Source organism: Neovison vison, chromosome 6 (genome assembly GCF_020171115.1).
Source record: "Neovison vison isolate M4711 chromosome 6, ASM_NN_V1, whole genome shotgun sequence".
Taxonomy (NCBI): domain Eukaryota; kingdom Metazoa; phylum Chordata; class Mammalia; order Carnivora; family Mustelidae; genus Neogale; species Neogale vison.
The window spans coordinates 108367666-108384018 of record NC_058096.1 but is presented as its reverse complement, the minus strand read 5'-3'; the positions used below and the strand labels follow the sequence as shown (position 1 = coordinate 108384018).

The window sequence follows — 16353 nt, the reverse complement described above, 5'->3', positions numbered from 1 at the left end:
GTGGCAGGCAGAGTCGGAGGGAGAAGCATGCTCCCTGCGGAGCAAGGAGCCCGATGTGGGACTCGATCCCAAGACGCTGGGATCATGACCTGAGCCAAAGGCAGCTGCTTAACCAACTGAGACACCCAGGCGCCCCTAAAATTGTACTTTGAAGCATGTGAGTAAAAGAGCCAAGGAACTCAAGGAGAAAGTTTTCAATAATGAAAAGGTGTACATAACTTCATCACATGAAAAAAATGTGCAGAAATACTAACTAGAATTGAATTTTACTATTTATAAATTTTACTATATATAAAAAATATTAACTGGAAGAAAATAAACCCAAATATTGGTATTTTGTTTATTTTTGAGTGGTGGCACTTTTGAATGGTATTATTCTTTTGCTTTTCCTGTACTTTCCAAATTTTCTATAATAAATATGTAACATTTACAATGTAAAACAAAAATCTTAGTTTTATAAGAATGTGTTTATATGTCATTAGTCTGGGGTGGGGAATAGGAAGGAAGGCAAAGAGGTAAAATGCAGGGACTTTGGGGAGCTAGAGAAAGGACGAGCTAAAATACATGCAAGAACTAAGAGCTTGTTCTAGCTAACTATGTAAGGATACAAGATGACAGTTTGGCAAATTTTTACAGTTATCACTCCAAGAAAAAGACACATTTTATAGACACATGTATGCATAGTGATCAATCTATCCCTTTACTATTGGAAAAATAAAAAGGCTCTTATAAGAATTCCTCTAAACTAAGTATCACCTGCTGCTTCTTTCTATTCATCAGCTACACCCAAGGTTATAAAAATGTCACTGAAGAGGTGCCTGGCTGGCAGAGTCAGCAAAGCATGTGACTTTCTCTTGATCTCGGGCTCGTGAGTTCAAACCCCACGTTGGGCACAGAGCTTACTTAAAAACAAATAAATAAATTTGTAAAAAAAAAAAAAAAAAGTCACTGAAGACTACTAGTAAATAAAGTGGGGGATGAAACAAAGCACCCATGCAGAAGAGGAAAACATGGCCAATCAAAGGCAGCAAAGAATCAGAACAGACCACCATTTTAACATTTGAGATGTTTCTGTTTTAAATGAAACTAGAAGCTGCTTTCCCAACCCCTTACAATCACGTAGAAATCGCTCTGGGTATAGATGGCAAATGGTTAAGCATAGTGATAGAATTGGGGGGGGGAAAAAACAACTTACTTCATCATTGAGCCAGTGATAGTTCTTCAAGGTCTGGATGTCACTTCGAGTGATTCGCAGCTTGAAAGCGCTACTTAGGACCTCATCCTGTGGGCCATGACCTAGGGCATTACTGATTTCCCTTTCCATGTCCTGAATTAGAAAGTCCAGAGGTTGTATTTTAAATAGAACCACAATCAGATTTCAAGAGTCTGAGGCTAAAACAAGTTTTTGATCACTACAGTACAAAGCAGTTTTACTGTACTTTGCTTTGTACTGTACTTTGCTTTGTACTGTAGAGATGAAATTCTTTACAAAGAATTAGTTCAATTACCAGCTTCTATAAACAATAATTTGATAATAATATTTACATTTAAAGTATAGTTTCAATTATCCCACTATCATTTATTGAGCACTATGAGCCAAACATGGTACCAGACCCCTGAAGCACATCAGTAATCCTTGCTTGTGGGGAAAGTATTATTACCATTTTATAGAAGCAGGGAAGCTCAGAGAACTTGGGTTATGTGCTCAAAGTCAGAAAGTTACTAAAAGGAAGAGCCTAGCATGGAACCCGGGGTGTCTAACTTTCCAGCCTCTGCTCCTCTCCCAATACTCTTTACGCATTTTCACAATACTCTTTAAGTATTTTCACGTTTCCTTATTTACCTACTAACCTTTTATTTAAAATCATCAAAGTAATAGAATTAGAACCCCTTGGAGATCATACTCTCCAGTTTGGACATGAAGGGAATAAGCAAACAGGGAGAAACTCTGGTCTACCAACTGAGTCCTCATTGAATAGATAGCTTCATTATTCTGAAGAATTATGCAGATAAATGCATATTTAAGCTACTGAGATGAATCTATAAACCCAACAGAAATTAGTTTCATTCAAGTATTTTAAATCCCGCTTCCTTCACTGCTCACAATTGTGCCGTTTTTATGGATCTCTCCACTTCCATGTCCAATATATAGTAAGTGCTCCACAAGTTCTCACTGCATAGGACTGACTGATTACCACCTACTAACACAACACTGGAAAAGGAGCCAAGATATAGGCTCACTTTTAAAATGAGAATTTTTAACTACCTTCATTTCCTTGGTGTTTCAAGTAAGTTTTCACTATTTTCAAATCCAATAATCAATGAAAGGGACATTTTAGTAAACAAGAATCACTTTTTTAAAAATGCAATGAACTCATTCCTAATGCCAAACCCATACTATGAAACCCAAAATATTTGAAGAAAAATCTGCAAAGAACCCATTATATTCCAATATATGTGACAAATATGTCTACTCACATTTGCTGAATATTAATCTGATCCCTTAAGCCACCTTCACAGATCACTAATGATCAATGTAGCCAGTGACTGGACAGCCCTTGGACCTGATTTCTCTCATACACTCATCCCTAGCCTGGAGAAACTCCTCAAAATAAAACATGTGTTCAATTCTTGGTAACTAAAGTCATTTAAAAACATGCCTCTTATTCTGATCAACACAAGAAACAATACCTCTGTAAGTTCAAGAAGATCATCCATCCTTTTATCCCTCTCTTTGCCTGAGCAATGTTTTTCCTTTGTCTCAAGTATTGACATTTTCCTCCTGAGTAAGCCATTGCTTCCACTGCCCAGGCGGAGTCGGGCTGACACCTCTTCGGATAGGTCAGGTTCCAGCTGGTGTCCCCTCCTCTGATCAAAAAAGTGTCTATATTCTATTGACATGTTTGGTATTTACACATATAAACACACATAACACATGAAACATAGAACAGTGCCATTGTCCTGAGAGATTTAGCGAATCTCCCAAGTAAGGGAAGGAGATTTTGTCTATCTGCCTGTCCCTGCAAGAGGAACAAAAATGCTCAAAACCTAAGGCTCACAGGACACCTCAATTATAAACCATGAAACAGAACACTCATCATTCTCCCTGTAGGCAGCAAGAAAAGTATTTTCAGTTCTCTTAGGCCAATGAAAAATAAGATGGTTGTAAGACATTTTGAAGTGTTTTAAAAAAGCAAAACTTATGACTCACAATCCTATCACTTGGAATAAAGTACTACTATCCTTACAATAAGTAAACTTGATCCATTTCATTTTTTTAAAGGAATTACTTACTACAGAAAAAGGTACACACATTTACTACCACCTGATCTTTGTAAAATGAACACATATATAAGCACCCTTCAGGTCAGCAAATAGAACTCTGCCAGCATTCCAGAAACTCTGACAATATCCTTCCTTATTGTGACCCTATGTGACCTTTAATTTAAGACATCTAGTAGCCCAACTTTTAAAATTAAGAAACTGAGTTAGCAGGAGAGCTTCAGACGAGAACCACACTAGTCTCCAGAGGCCGAGCCAGTACTCTTCTCTCTAGTTCACGGCCAGGGATCCTGGTCCTAGGAAACCAGCAGCTGCTGGCCCCAGACAGCAGAGCCTTCAGGTTCAGCACAGAGAGAAGCACCAGGTAGTCTTTAGCCAGGTTCCAAATATACTCCCTCTCTGTGCTCTCTCAGCCATAATTACCCCCCTTTCGCAGCTGGTGTTCCACAGGCAAAAAAACAGTAACTCTATATAGAAGGCTTCAATCCAAATGACTGGGAACGGGGATGTTCGGAGACCCACACTCAACCTACAGAGCGGTCTAATGGGAGAAGAAAAATCTGATTAAAGAGGTACTTCACATAAAGCAGCACCCTAAATTTTGGTATTTCTATGTATCTAAAATGTGAAATAATCTAAAACCTCAAGTTTGCCTTTAATTTAGAAATGTATTTCTTTTGGATACAGACTGTTTAACAAAACACTCTATTATTTAAAATGTTGGTATTGTTATGGAGACCACAGAACACTTTTTACCCAGTACTTACACCGAAAAATGTAAAATCCAATTAAGCATAAGACTGCTAAATTTTGAAATAAATCTGAGTTCTTGCCTCTCAAAAGGTACTGAACATATCTTTCCTAGAAACCATATGGTTTTTTAAAATTCTCCAAAAGAAGCCAGGTACTACAGATAAGGGTTGGGATGGAGGCAAGTTGGTCTCTCTTACAAAAACAGTGGCTACTATACAGAGGTAAAAATCTGGGAATTCAGAAGGAAGCCAAAAGTTGTATATCTTCAATCCCTGCTGCTTTTTCAAAGAAAACAAGCAAATTAGAAATCAAAGTAATATTTTTCGTCTTTCTTTTCATGAACACCAACATTTTAACACAGGTCAGGTGAAAGAGTAAAACAACAAAATTTAAGTAGTTTCCACTTACACCTTCATTTTCAAGTCTGATTCCAACTGTCCTCTCTGTATCAGAAATTTTCCCCTTTGAACAACACCTGAGGAAAAATATTGGGAGAGTATAGGCTGGATAATTTTAACTGGCACACATGAGACTAATTTTAGAAATAAGAGTTAATAATTTGTCAACAAAAACCACCTTGAGTTTATCTAGTCCTCTTTTTTTTTTAATAATTTTTTTATTTTTTTATCTAGTCCTCTAAACCAAGAGTCAGCTAAGTTTTTTTCGAAAAGGGTCAGAAAATAAATATTTTGGGCTTTGCAAATCTTATGGGTTTTGTTTTTTGTTGGTGTTGCTTTTTCTTTTTAAGTAACTGGTATGTCGAATATGGGGGGGGCCCGAAGTCATGACTCTAAGGAACCCAAGATCAAGAGTCACATGCTCTACAGACTGAGTCAGCCAGGTGCCCCAAATCTTCCAGGTTTTGTCACATCTCAACTTCCATCAGAGATTAAAAACAGTCTACGGCCATACCACCCTGAACGCGCCCGATCTCGTCTGATCTCGAAAGCTAAGCAGGGTTGGGCCTGGTTAGTACTTGGATGGGAGAGATTAAAAACAGCCAAACAGTATATAAATGAATCAGCATGAATGTGTTCTAATAAAGCTTTACTTAAAAAAATAGGCAGGTGGATCATATTTGGACAAAGGCCATAGCTTACCCCAAACTCTGCTATAACTATCATCCAAAATCCTAAAAGCACACAGAACTGCTTTCACTGTTCTTATACTAGGGGTGCTAATGTCTACAGATACCCACTACAACCACACTCCTATCCAAGTAGCATCTGCATCTCCCAACCCCTAATGCCCAGGGCATAAGGGCACCCTCCGAGCTAGGGTGGGCATCTAACACAACAGCTACCCGTGTACCCATTTTTGCTGACTAGCTACCAGAGCTAAGGAGAATTCAGAATTTTTTAGACATAATTATTCACCAATATAGCTTATGAAGAAAATAATGGATCAAAAGAAAACTTAGAATGAACTGAACCATGTACCTCTTCTCAGTTCTCACTGAGCATAAAGGTCCCCTTGTTTCAACAACTCTGTCTGTGAAGATGATAAAGAAAAGATTGAATGTTTCCTTCTTTAATCAATAATACAGCTGGAATTTCAACTTACACAGTTTCCAAAGTATCAAGACATTTACTTATCATTTAGTGCCATTTAGTGAATAGCTAGTGGAGAAATATAAAGACATTAATAAAATAAATATTAAGAAACTAATTTTAGGCTCACAAAATACTTGCTAGGTAGAAGCTAGGAATAATAACCAAGAGTTATCTTATGAATCTACTTCGTCCTGAAATGGCCTTTTTACTAAACTACATATACTGGATAAGCCCAAGTCAAAGCCCTGGGGTCTCACAATGTTTCAAACTTTGGTACGCCATCTTTCACTAGGATGTCATTTCTCAATTTCATGTGCACGTGAACTAAGGTCAATATACGGAGATAGGGCTAGATCTGGTAACTCACATTGTTTTGGAACAAACTGAGTTGTTCTGACTCCGTGACTTTGCTCGTCCCCCCAGCCTTTGGTCTTTAATGTGTCCATCTGACTTCTTTGAGAGCTTAGGAACACAAAAAGTGAAGAAGGTCAGATACAAAAGGAAAGTCTACCATAAATATTATCTCCATCTGACAAGTTTCTTGAAACAGGGCTTACTGATTACCCTGTAACATCAGATTAGTAGAGGATGTAACATAGCACCATCTGGGACTGGGATACAAGGAGTGTAAGCCTGATGCTAGTATTTTAGTTAAGTTACCCTAACCTCCAGTTTCAATGTTGGTAAAATTAGATGTTCTCAATCCCCAGCACCATCTCAACCAAACAACCTCAGTATGACAAAACTCAAGTTGAAAGATGAAATATTTAAAATGACATAATGAAATAGATCCTAAAACAATACAATAAAACCAGGAATGTAAATAGCAAAATAGTCGAAGATTTTGCCAACATGACAGGAGCAAAAGCCCGTGAAGCATATTGCTTCCAGTCAAAACAGAGAAAATATTAACATTCTGCCTGAGAAAACGAATTAAAACAAAAGAAAAAAAAAAACCTCAACAAAAGTTAAAATTCCTAGACAAATAATCTTTTGCTATTTGTACATTCAACAAGCTAGACAGCCTTGTGACTTTTACCTTCAACTTGCCATTACATAATTTCCAGGATCCCCCAATCCCTGCCATGTATTCTCATACCACTTGTTAGAATTCTCCTGTGTGCCTCAATCTTGTACTCACATATTTTTTGTCCCTTTTTTACAGGTGAATATAAGGACAGATACTAGCTCCTTCTGCTACTGTCACCCTTTGCCCAAAGCATTAGAATATTTAACAAGAAGTCTTATGAAGAAAACCTTCTATAACCTGGGGCGACTTTAATCTTACTTTTAATGTGGAGGACCAATCATGCAAAAATGCATTCGCCGACATGCCACAGAAACTGTGTGTGTATCAGAGAGAAAGGCCAGGGGTGGGAGAGAGGGAGAACTGGGCAGGAAAGGAGAAGGAGGGGGAAAGAGACAGAAAAAGACAAGAGACTAAGGGAAATGTGTATGCTAGAGAGGTTGAAAAAACTCTGCTCCCTCAGAACTTGATTTCCACCTATAATTCTACTTTTCTATATCAGAGTTTCAAGAGTTCATGTGAGCAAAAGATCCTAAAGCTAACAGAAAAGTCTATATTGTAAAACCACTGTGCTCTCTACATCTTATTACTAGATACACCGTTAAGGCAAATTATAAGGCTAGTTCTCTCAATGTAAACCTCTTTTTTCAACAAAGCCTTTCTTGTCAATCCCTGCTCCAAAAATAAGGAAAAAGATGTATGGCAAAGCATTTACTTTGTTAGCTCATTTTTACCTGTGGTAAGTAGGAGCTACCGGAGGAACAGAGTTTCCATGACCACCTTCTTTAAGTCGCTCCAATAACCTTCGGTATTTCTCTCTTTCCTCTTTTTGAACACCCTAAATAAAAGAAAGGATATCATTTAAGTTTTAACACATTAAAGCTATCATTAAATCATAAACAGAGACCAAGAGGTCAAACGCAGCCCAAAGATGTGTTTTATTTGCCAGCACTTTTTAAAATTTCTTGAATTACCAACTTTATAAATTTGAAAAGAAAAATCTAAAAATCTGCCCTCTTTCAGAAAACTGAATGGCCAATCTGGAGCTGGGTAGGGCTATTTTCCTTAGATGGGCCACTCACTCCAGCCCACCCCACTCATTTATGTTATCTGCTAGACTCTGATGGCATCTGGGGTTTTGACAGTTTTTGTCAACCACAAAAAACTCAACAGAAATAATCCACCTGCGTATTCAGAACATTCAGGTTCCAAAATGGATCTGGTCTCATCAGGGTCATCAATGACTTCCACTGCCAGAGCAAGCAGACACTTCCTCAGCCCTTATGTCACTTGACCTCTCTCTCTCCAACACTTCACCCTGCTGACCTCCCTTTGCCTTCCTAGACAATACACTCCTGATTTCTGATCTTCTCCGTCTCCACTGCCAATTATTTCTTCTGCCTGCCCTCAAATGCCAATGGTTTGCCCATTATCTCTTCTCTCACACTAGATTCTCTCCCTAAGTATCTCTCTAGCTCCCCTGATTTATCAAACACCAATATACAGAAGATTCAGAAATTTATCTCTAACCCTGCCTTCTTCTCATTTCTCCCATCACCTATATCCAAGAGTCTATGAGACAGGTCTTCTTGAATATTTCACAGGCACTTTAAACAATGTCCAAACCTAAAGTCATCATCTTCCCACTAAACACATAGGGTATCTTTGCCAGTGACACATATTTATCCAAGACTGAAATCTGAGACTCAGCCTCTTCTAACTTTATATTATCCTTACCCAATGAACATGGACTTGCTAATATTACCTTTAATACTTCTAGAATATATCCTGTGTATACCCTATATTTTTGCTCAGTACCATCTCTGATTTCTCATCTAAGAGATACTGAAGCCTACTTCAGTCTGTTCCTCTCTCTGCTTGCCTCTGTTGATTACAGCTATTTAGGTACAAGCTCCTAGGGGACAAAGACCACATTTTATTCAATTTTTGAACTGCTGACAACGAGCACAACACCTGGACCTCCAATAACTCTTTGACCAACTAAACTAAATGGCTCAGAAAACCATCTGGTAAACTGCAATAGGTGATGGTCCTGGGAAATATCAAGTACAGGAATAATTCTAAATTCTCCCTAGAATAAGCAAAGATCTCAGGAGAGAAGTAAAAAGAAGACTGTTGATGAAGATATCACACTAAGTGCCCTGAAAAGGAAAAAGTGGGCACGTTCACTATTTACTTCTCTTACGCAGTCACAGTTATGCCTTATAAAAGAAACAAGTTAGTAGAAGAATTCAAACGCCCAAAGGAACAGAAACTTCTCTCTCCCTAGCATGATTCCTTTTTTTGTCCTATGGTGAAAAAAAATCTGAAAATTGATGAATTATGTATTTATACAGTATCTCCAGAAGGGTACATACAGGTGTTTCAGTGGTGACTTGCTAACCATCAGACAGGGTCGTAGGGTCAGGTACTGGAAGGGAGACTGGGAAATTTACAGTCACTGGACACCTTTCCATCCCTTTTGAACTCTGTATCCCAGTACACTTATTACTGATTCCCTGGAAAATTCATAAACTCTTTTCTAAACTATTTTTAAAACTATATTTTTAACTATTTTTAACTATTTTTTCAGCTGAAAGGGCTTACCTCCTCCACGGTACAGTGGGGACGCCTCAGACCCTTGCCACCCTCTTCAGAAATCATCTCTGTTACAACCTGTTCCTGAGGCTTCCAGGTTAAGGAACTCTCTGAAAGGCCTTTGCTATGACGACGGCCACCTGGTCTTCTGTTATACCCCTCCGAGTTCAAAGTAAAACTGCGAGACAGAAAAAAAGAAAAGAAAAAGTTACCAACAAACGCCTTAAATTGCTGAAATTTAAGCTCCGAGACCATCCTGTGATTAAGCTATCTGTCCTAGGTTAAGCCTGCTCTTGTCAAATCAGACAACTACCTGCCATTCACAAAAGTTAAATCTATCTCTAAACCAGAGGGCACCCCCTCCACTATGCAATGTCTGTCTGCGGTCACCAGGACTGCCACACGAAAGCCTCTACCTTCTTCTTCATGCCCAACTGTCCAACCACAATTCTGGATTTAGCTCTACTGTGACACACACCCTCCTCTGGTGCTCACTTTTCCTTTAGTCACTTGGTACCACTGGAATTAATTACTGGTGTCATTATTTAATGTGTACAACTCACAATAAACTTTAAATTCCACGAAAACAGAGATTACATCCTTTCACTATTGTATCTACAGAATCTAGGCCAAATGGCACTCAGTAATTATCTCCTGAATGCTACATTAATAACCATTAAAGAAATGGAAGCCATGAAGCCCCCACCTAGCCCTTGTTGCTGCTGACAGAGCCTGCCTCTCCTGCACTTACCAATAATGTATCAAACGTGTCTTACCCATCTTGATGTGATTTTTTTTTTAATATTTCATTTATTTGACAGAGACAGAGAGACAGCCAGAGAGGAACACAAGCAGGGGGAGTAGGAGAGGGAGAAGCAGGCCCTCCACAGAGCAGGGAGCCCAATGGGGGCTCAATGCCAGGACCCAGGGATCATGACCTGAGCTGAAGGTAGACACTTAACGACTGAGCCACCCAGGCACCCCTGATGCAATGTTTTCAAAAGGTTAAACCACCAATGTAGTATTTTTACCAAAACAAACAAAGCAAACAGAACTGCATAATCTTGAACAAGTAATGAGTAAACATCAGACAAAATTAGAGAACATTCTACGAAAGAAATACCTTCTACTCTTTAAAAATATCCATGCCATCAAAGATAAAGAAAGGCTAGGGAACTGTTCCAGATTAAAGGAGACCAAAAAGACATGAAAATTAAATGTATACATGATCCTGCACTGAATCCTGGACCAGAAAATCATCTCTATAATGGAAAAATTTAAATGAGATTACATAATAGTATTGTATCATGCTAAATTTTCTGATTTTGCTTATCTATGATTATGTAAGTGAACGTCCTCACATTTAAGAAATAAACACACTCAGGGGCGTCTGGGTGGCTCAGTGGGTTAAAGCCTCTGCCTTCGGCTCAGGTTATGATCCCAGGGTCCTGGGATGGAGCCCCACATCAGGCTCTCTGCTCAGCAGGGAGCCTGCTTCCCCACCCCCTGCCTACCTGTGATCTCTGTCAAACAAATAAATAAAATATTTTAAAAAAAAAATCTCTTAGGGCGCCTGGGTGGCTCAGTGGGTTAAGCCGCTGCCTTCGGCTCAGGTCATGATCTCAGGGTCCTGGGATCGAGGCCCAAATCGGGCTCTCTGCTCGGCAGGGAGCCTGCTTCCTCCTCTCTCTCTGCCTGCCTCTCTGCCTGCTTGTGACCTCTCTCTGTCAAATAAATAAATAAAAATTCTTAAAAAAAAAAAAAATCTCTTATAAAAAAAAGAAATAAACCCACTCATGCACTTATGATTAAAGGGACATGAGTCTAAGAGACTCAAATGTTTCAGAAAAAAATTCAGGTATATATGACAGAGCATGAAGCAAATATGGAAAATGGTAACAACTGATGAATCTGGGTCAAATGTACTCATTTGCAGAGTTTTAAATACACGAAGACAATACTGACATAACTAGATGGAGAAATAGACAAATCCATAATTATAGTGTAAAATATCAACACTCCTCATTTATCAATCAACAAAAAAATAGAAAATCAGTAAGACCTGTAAAACATCATCAGCCAACTTGACCTGTGTGGCAATTATAGAACATTCCACCACCAACAGCAGAATACATATTCTTTTCAAGTGCACGCTGAACATTACCCAGACATACCATATTCTAGGACATAAAACAGATATTAACACATTCTAAAGAACTGAAATATACTACAGCGTATCCTCTAACTCTAATGGAATTAAACAAGAAATAAAAAAGTGATACTTGTTCATACTTTCTCTCTTAGCCCTACAATCAGCTATTTATCCAACTCCAAAGAGGTTGCTTTTCAGTTGTCTCATTCTTAAACAGGAATGGAGGACCAAACATTACCAGATATTTGAACAAAGACTCTAATACTGAAAGATAACTTCATCCCCATGTTCACCTAAGCATTATTTACCACAGCCAAGACATGGAAACAAGCTAAGTGTCCATCAATAAATGAGTGGATAGAGAAAATACACATTGAAATGAAATGTTATTCAACCATAAAAAAAGAAGAAAATCCTGCCATTTGGAAAAAAACAGATGGACCCTGAGGGTATGCTGTTAAATGAAATAAGACAAAGACAAATATGATTCACTTATATGTGGAATCAAAAACGCAAATAAAGGGGCGCCTGGGTGGCTCAGTGGGTTAAGCCGCTGCCTTCGGCTCAGGTCATGATCTCAGGGTCCTGGGATCAAGTCCCGCATAGGGCTCTCTGCTCAGTGGGGAGCCTGCTTCCTCCTCTCTCTCTCTGCCTGCCTCTCCATCTACTTGTGATTTCTCTCTGTCAAATAAATACATAAAATCTTTAAAAAACAAAACAAAACAAAACAAAAAAAACGCAAATAAAGCGAAACTCATAGGCACAAACCTCCAGTTATCGAATCAGTAAGTCATGGGATGTAATGCACACCATGGTGACTACACTTAATACTACCATGTTGTATATTTGAAAGTTACTGAAAGAGCAGATCTTTAAAGTTCTCATCACAAGAAAAAAATTTGTAATTCTATATGGTGATAGACATTAACTAAACTTATTACAGTAATCCTTTCAATAATATATGCAAACATCAAATCATTATGTTGAAATTAATATATTATAGCTCAACAACAACAACAGACTCGAATATGAAAGAAAAGACCAAAATAAACCAAAGTGGGGAAAGGAATTCAGAGGAAACAAAATAAGGAGACGAAGAAATTTTAAAATAAACAGTTCTAGAGAGGTAAGAAAAGATATGGCATCCATCTTTGCTTTTTATTTTTTTTTAGATTTTATTTATTTGACAGAGATCACAAGTAGGCAGAGAGGCAGTCAGAGAGAGAGGGAGGAAGCAGTCTCCCTGATGAGAAGAGAGCGCAATGCGGGGCTCGATCCCAGGACCCTGGGATCATGACCTGAGCCTAATGCAGAGGCTTTAACCCACTGAGCCACCCAGGTGCCACCTTTTTTTTTTTTTTTTTTTTTTGTAGAGTAATCTCTGTCCAACAGGGGTCTCGAACCCACAAACCCCGAGATCAAGAGTCACAGGCTCCACCAACTGAATCAGCCAGGCAGACCATTTTTTTGCCTCTTTTAATAAGAATAAGATTCTCAGAGCAAGGAAAAAAACCATAAGAGGAAGGAGTAGGAGGACTCTTCTGACTTAAAAACTATGACATCAAAAAAAAAAAGAAAGAAAAATCAGTAAAAGATTTCTTTTTTAGGGGAAAGGAGAGCAACAAAAGAAGAGAATATATACAAAATTTAGATCAATCAGATCAATATAGAGAAAAATTAGAAAAATAATATCCAAGCAATAGAAATTCTAGAATGTGAGAATATAGAAAGGAAAAGAAAATTACTACTAAAAGAAGAACAGTACACAAAATTGATGTGTTCAGTATATGAAAATTCATCATGGTTTCTACATTTTCCATATGCATATTAAACTTCAAAAATAAAGTTTAGGGAAGTTGGGTGGGGGGATGGGTAAAACAGGTGTTGCGGATGAAGAGTACACTTAGCATGATGAACACTCAGTAATGTGTAGAATTGTTTAATCACTAGATTGTATACCTGAAACTAACATAATACCGTATGCTAACTATACTGGAATTAAAATTAAAAACTTAATGAAAAAAACAAAGCTTACGGGCGCCTCGTGGCTCAGTCAGTTAAGTGTCCAACTCATGGTTTCGGTCCCAGTTGTGATCCCAGGGTCATGGGACTGAGCCCCGTCTGGGGCTCCACGATCAGCATGAAGTCTGCTGTAGATATTCTCCCTCACCCTCCCTCTCTGCCCCTTCCCACTGCTTGTGCTCTTTCTCTCTCTCAAATAAAAAAAATTCTTGAAAAAAAAAAAAAAAGTTTAGAAGTGAGCAAATCTTTTTTTAAAAAGTTTTCAAAATCAGATGCTATAAGCATAGGCTATTATGCAGAGAAAGTAACACACACCTGAATTCAAATCTCTCAATAGCTGTATGATATCTGGGAAGTTAATAACCTCAGACTACTTACTTAACAAGCTTACATAACAGAACAAAAGTGGGAATGCCTAAGAGAGAGCACCGTGCTAAGTTTCCATTTACAAAAAGGCAGGATTTAACACTTACCCAAAGGAAGGCAGGACTCTGCGGGGCTGATCTCGGGTTACAGTCACTCTGATCTTTGGATAGTCACTTATTCCGTTAGGAGATTTATTACCTATTTTAAAAATGCATTTGTAATTATAAAACACACACACACACACACACAGACCCCAAACCTGTAAGCAGTCTGCATTAGAAAATCTGTGAACAGTCTACATTATAGAACTAAATATCTTATCCTTTCAAATGCCATTACAATACAGAGATGCAGCACAAAGTGTTAAAAGTTGAAGAAAAAGCAATAGAACTTTGTTTCTCTTTGATCTCAGAGGGACAATAAAAATTCACAGGTTAGCTTTTATAGTGTCCCTGTCTGGGACCATCAAAAAGCATGAGGGACTCAATGATTACAAACTCCATGTAATCTACCCAAATTGAGTCAGTTGTTCAAATCATTTCTTTTTCCCAAGAAAACAGAAGTATTTTTAAACAAAAACCTGCTATATGTTACCACATTTCACCAGAAGCCTCAAGCACTTGTGAGATGGTTACTGGACTTTATAAAAGACTTTATAAAAGGGTAACCAAACTCTCATCAGTCACATTTACTGATGCAGCTACTGCACAGCCGAGGAGCCTCTGAGGACTCCAAAATGTAAAGAGATCTAAAACTGAAAGTTTTTTTGTTAAGTCTGTGACAGCAGAACTTAAACTGACCTGAATTCCTTTGTTTGCAAAACCTGATTTGAACCAATGTTCAATTCTAATGGGACTTTTTTTAAACAATATTCAAAAAAGACAATATATTTAAAATATGAAAAATTCTAAATTCCCCAACACACCTTCAAGAATTTCAAGTAAGAGACTGCAGACTTCTTTATACAAGAAACCTGCCCCCAGAATACCTGTGCTTCTCTGACAAGGCTACACAAACGCACAGAAAGACAGTGCTGATGCCTACGTCACAAGACAAACATACCATCCCTTCCATATGTCCATTTTAATAATAATGTTTAACATATACATATTCAAACAATGTGAACAGATTATAAAATCTAATTTGTATTAACTTTTTAAATGAAATGAAAGACTCCAAAAAAGTATTATCTTTGTTCCAGGTCCTTTGGAACTAGATTCTCAGACTCAGGGGTATGCATTTACTCCCCTTTGCTCTCCTCTGCCACCAGAAATACCTTACTTAAAAAGCTTGAGAAGGAAACTTACTACTGTAAGGTTTTTATCACCTCCTTAGTTTCTTCCACTTTGACTCCTGAACCCACAACTTTTCTAAGAGCTCTTATCCCTTTATCTCAAACTTTATAGGCTGTGTGACATAGATCTCAGCCATTATCAGGATTCTGGATTCTTCCTGTTTTTCCCCATGATAGAATTTTATACAATTATGTACAATAACTGTTTTCTGGATTCTTCCTGTTCTTCCCCATGATAGAATTTTATACAGTTATGTACAATAAACAATTCAATTTTGGGCTCCAAGAATGACATGAAGGTTCCTAATCCATAAAACTATGAGAACTGGAAACCTAAAGTTGCTCCTCAATCAGATGATATCCTTCAAAGACAGGGTTTTATCATTATTTGTTTTGTTTTGCTTTTTTCATTTCTTTTCACTGTTCCAAAATTCACTGTTTATGTACCACACCCAGTGCTCCATGCGAAACATGCCCTCCTTAATACCCACCACCAGGCTCACCCAACCCGCCCCCCTCCAAAACCCTCAGTTTGTTTCTCGAGTCCACAGTCTCTCATGGTTTGTCTCCCTCTCTGATTTCCCCCAACTCACTTCTCCTCTCCATCTCCCAATGTCTTCTGTGTTATGAAAGGTTTTATGTATTGTTTTGTCCTTTTGTTATTCTTGATAACCTAACACATGACTGACACTGAGTAAGCTCTCAGGAAATGTTTTTATTTGTTTTTTTAATGAATGAACTCTGAACCAAGTCATATTAAGGACACTGATAATACAAAGAGAAAACACAAATAATAAATTCAATGACAATTCTAAAAGAAAACTATTCAATAATTTTTAGAAGGTAGACAGAATATGTCTGTGCTCTCATCCCAACCCAAATCACTGTTTGTTTTCCTTTCATATTCTCAAAACTCAGAAAACAAAGGCAGAAAAAGGTATAGGAAAGCAGAAAGATTTTTGACCACCTCACCCAGTTTCAGCATGTTGTTCCAGGATCCAGAACCTGTCAGTTCACAAGATGAAGAGTTCGAAAATACCTTAAAATCAAATAGAATCACCTCTGTAGTATCTCAATTTTAGAATTTAAGTAAGTTTTTAATATTAAAAAAATCACTCTATTGGTGATTCTTTCACTAGCTCACAGAAGAAACATTATCAGTAAGACCAAAAGTTTAATTGGTAAAGACTCACAAAATTATGTATAAAATAACAATTTCAGGTTCTTTACATATACTTATACAAGAAAAGCAGATGTATTAGTAATTGGGCTCTTTACAAATATTTTTTCTTGGCCTTTATATCAA

The 16353-nt window shown here is 37.8% G+C and overlaps 1 protein-coding gene across 3 annotated transcripts in view; it reads right to left on the bottom strand.

Annotated features, from left to right (window-relative positions):
- Positions 1–16353, bottom strand: part of SENP2 (SUMO specific peptidase 2) — a 34194-nt gene that overhangs the window by 10188 nt on the left and 7653 nt on the right. For 2 of the 3 annotated variants that reach the window (XM_044251937.1, XM_044251935.1), the window contains exons 4-12: positions 16020–16086; positions 13861–13951; positions 9223–9391; positions 7350–7453; positions 5956–6050; positions 5475–5526; positions 4444–4510; positions 2692–2868; positions 1196–1327 (exon numbers count right to left, since the gene is read on the bottom strand). In XM_044251937.1, the coding sequence (XP_044107872.1) occupies positions 1196–1327; positions 2692–2868; positions 4444–4510; positions 5475–5526; positions 5956–6050; positions 7350–7453; positions 9223–9391; positions 13861–13951; positions 16020–16086 (954 nt within the window). The remainder of the gene's footprint in view (positions 1–1195; positions 1328–2691; positions 2869–4443; positions 4511–5474; positions 5527–5955; positions 6051–7349; positions 7454–9222; positions 9392–13860; positions 13952–16019; positions 16087–16353) is intronic. The other variant, XM_044251936.1, reaches the window with a different exon arrangement.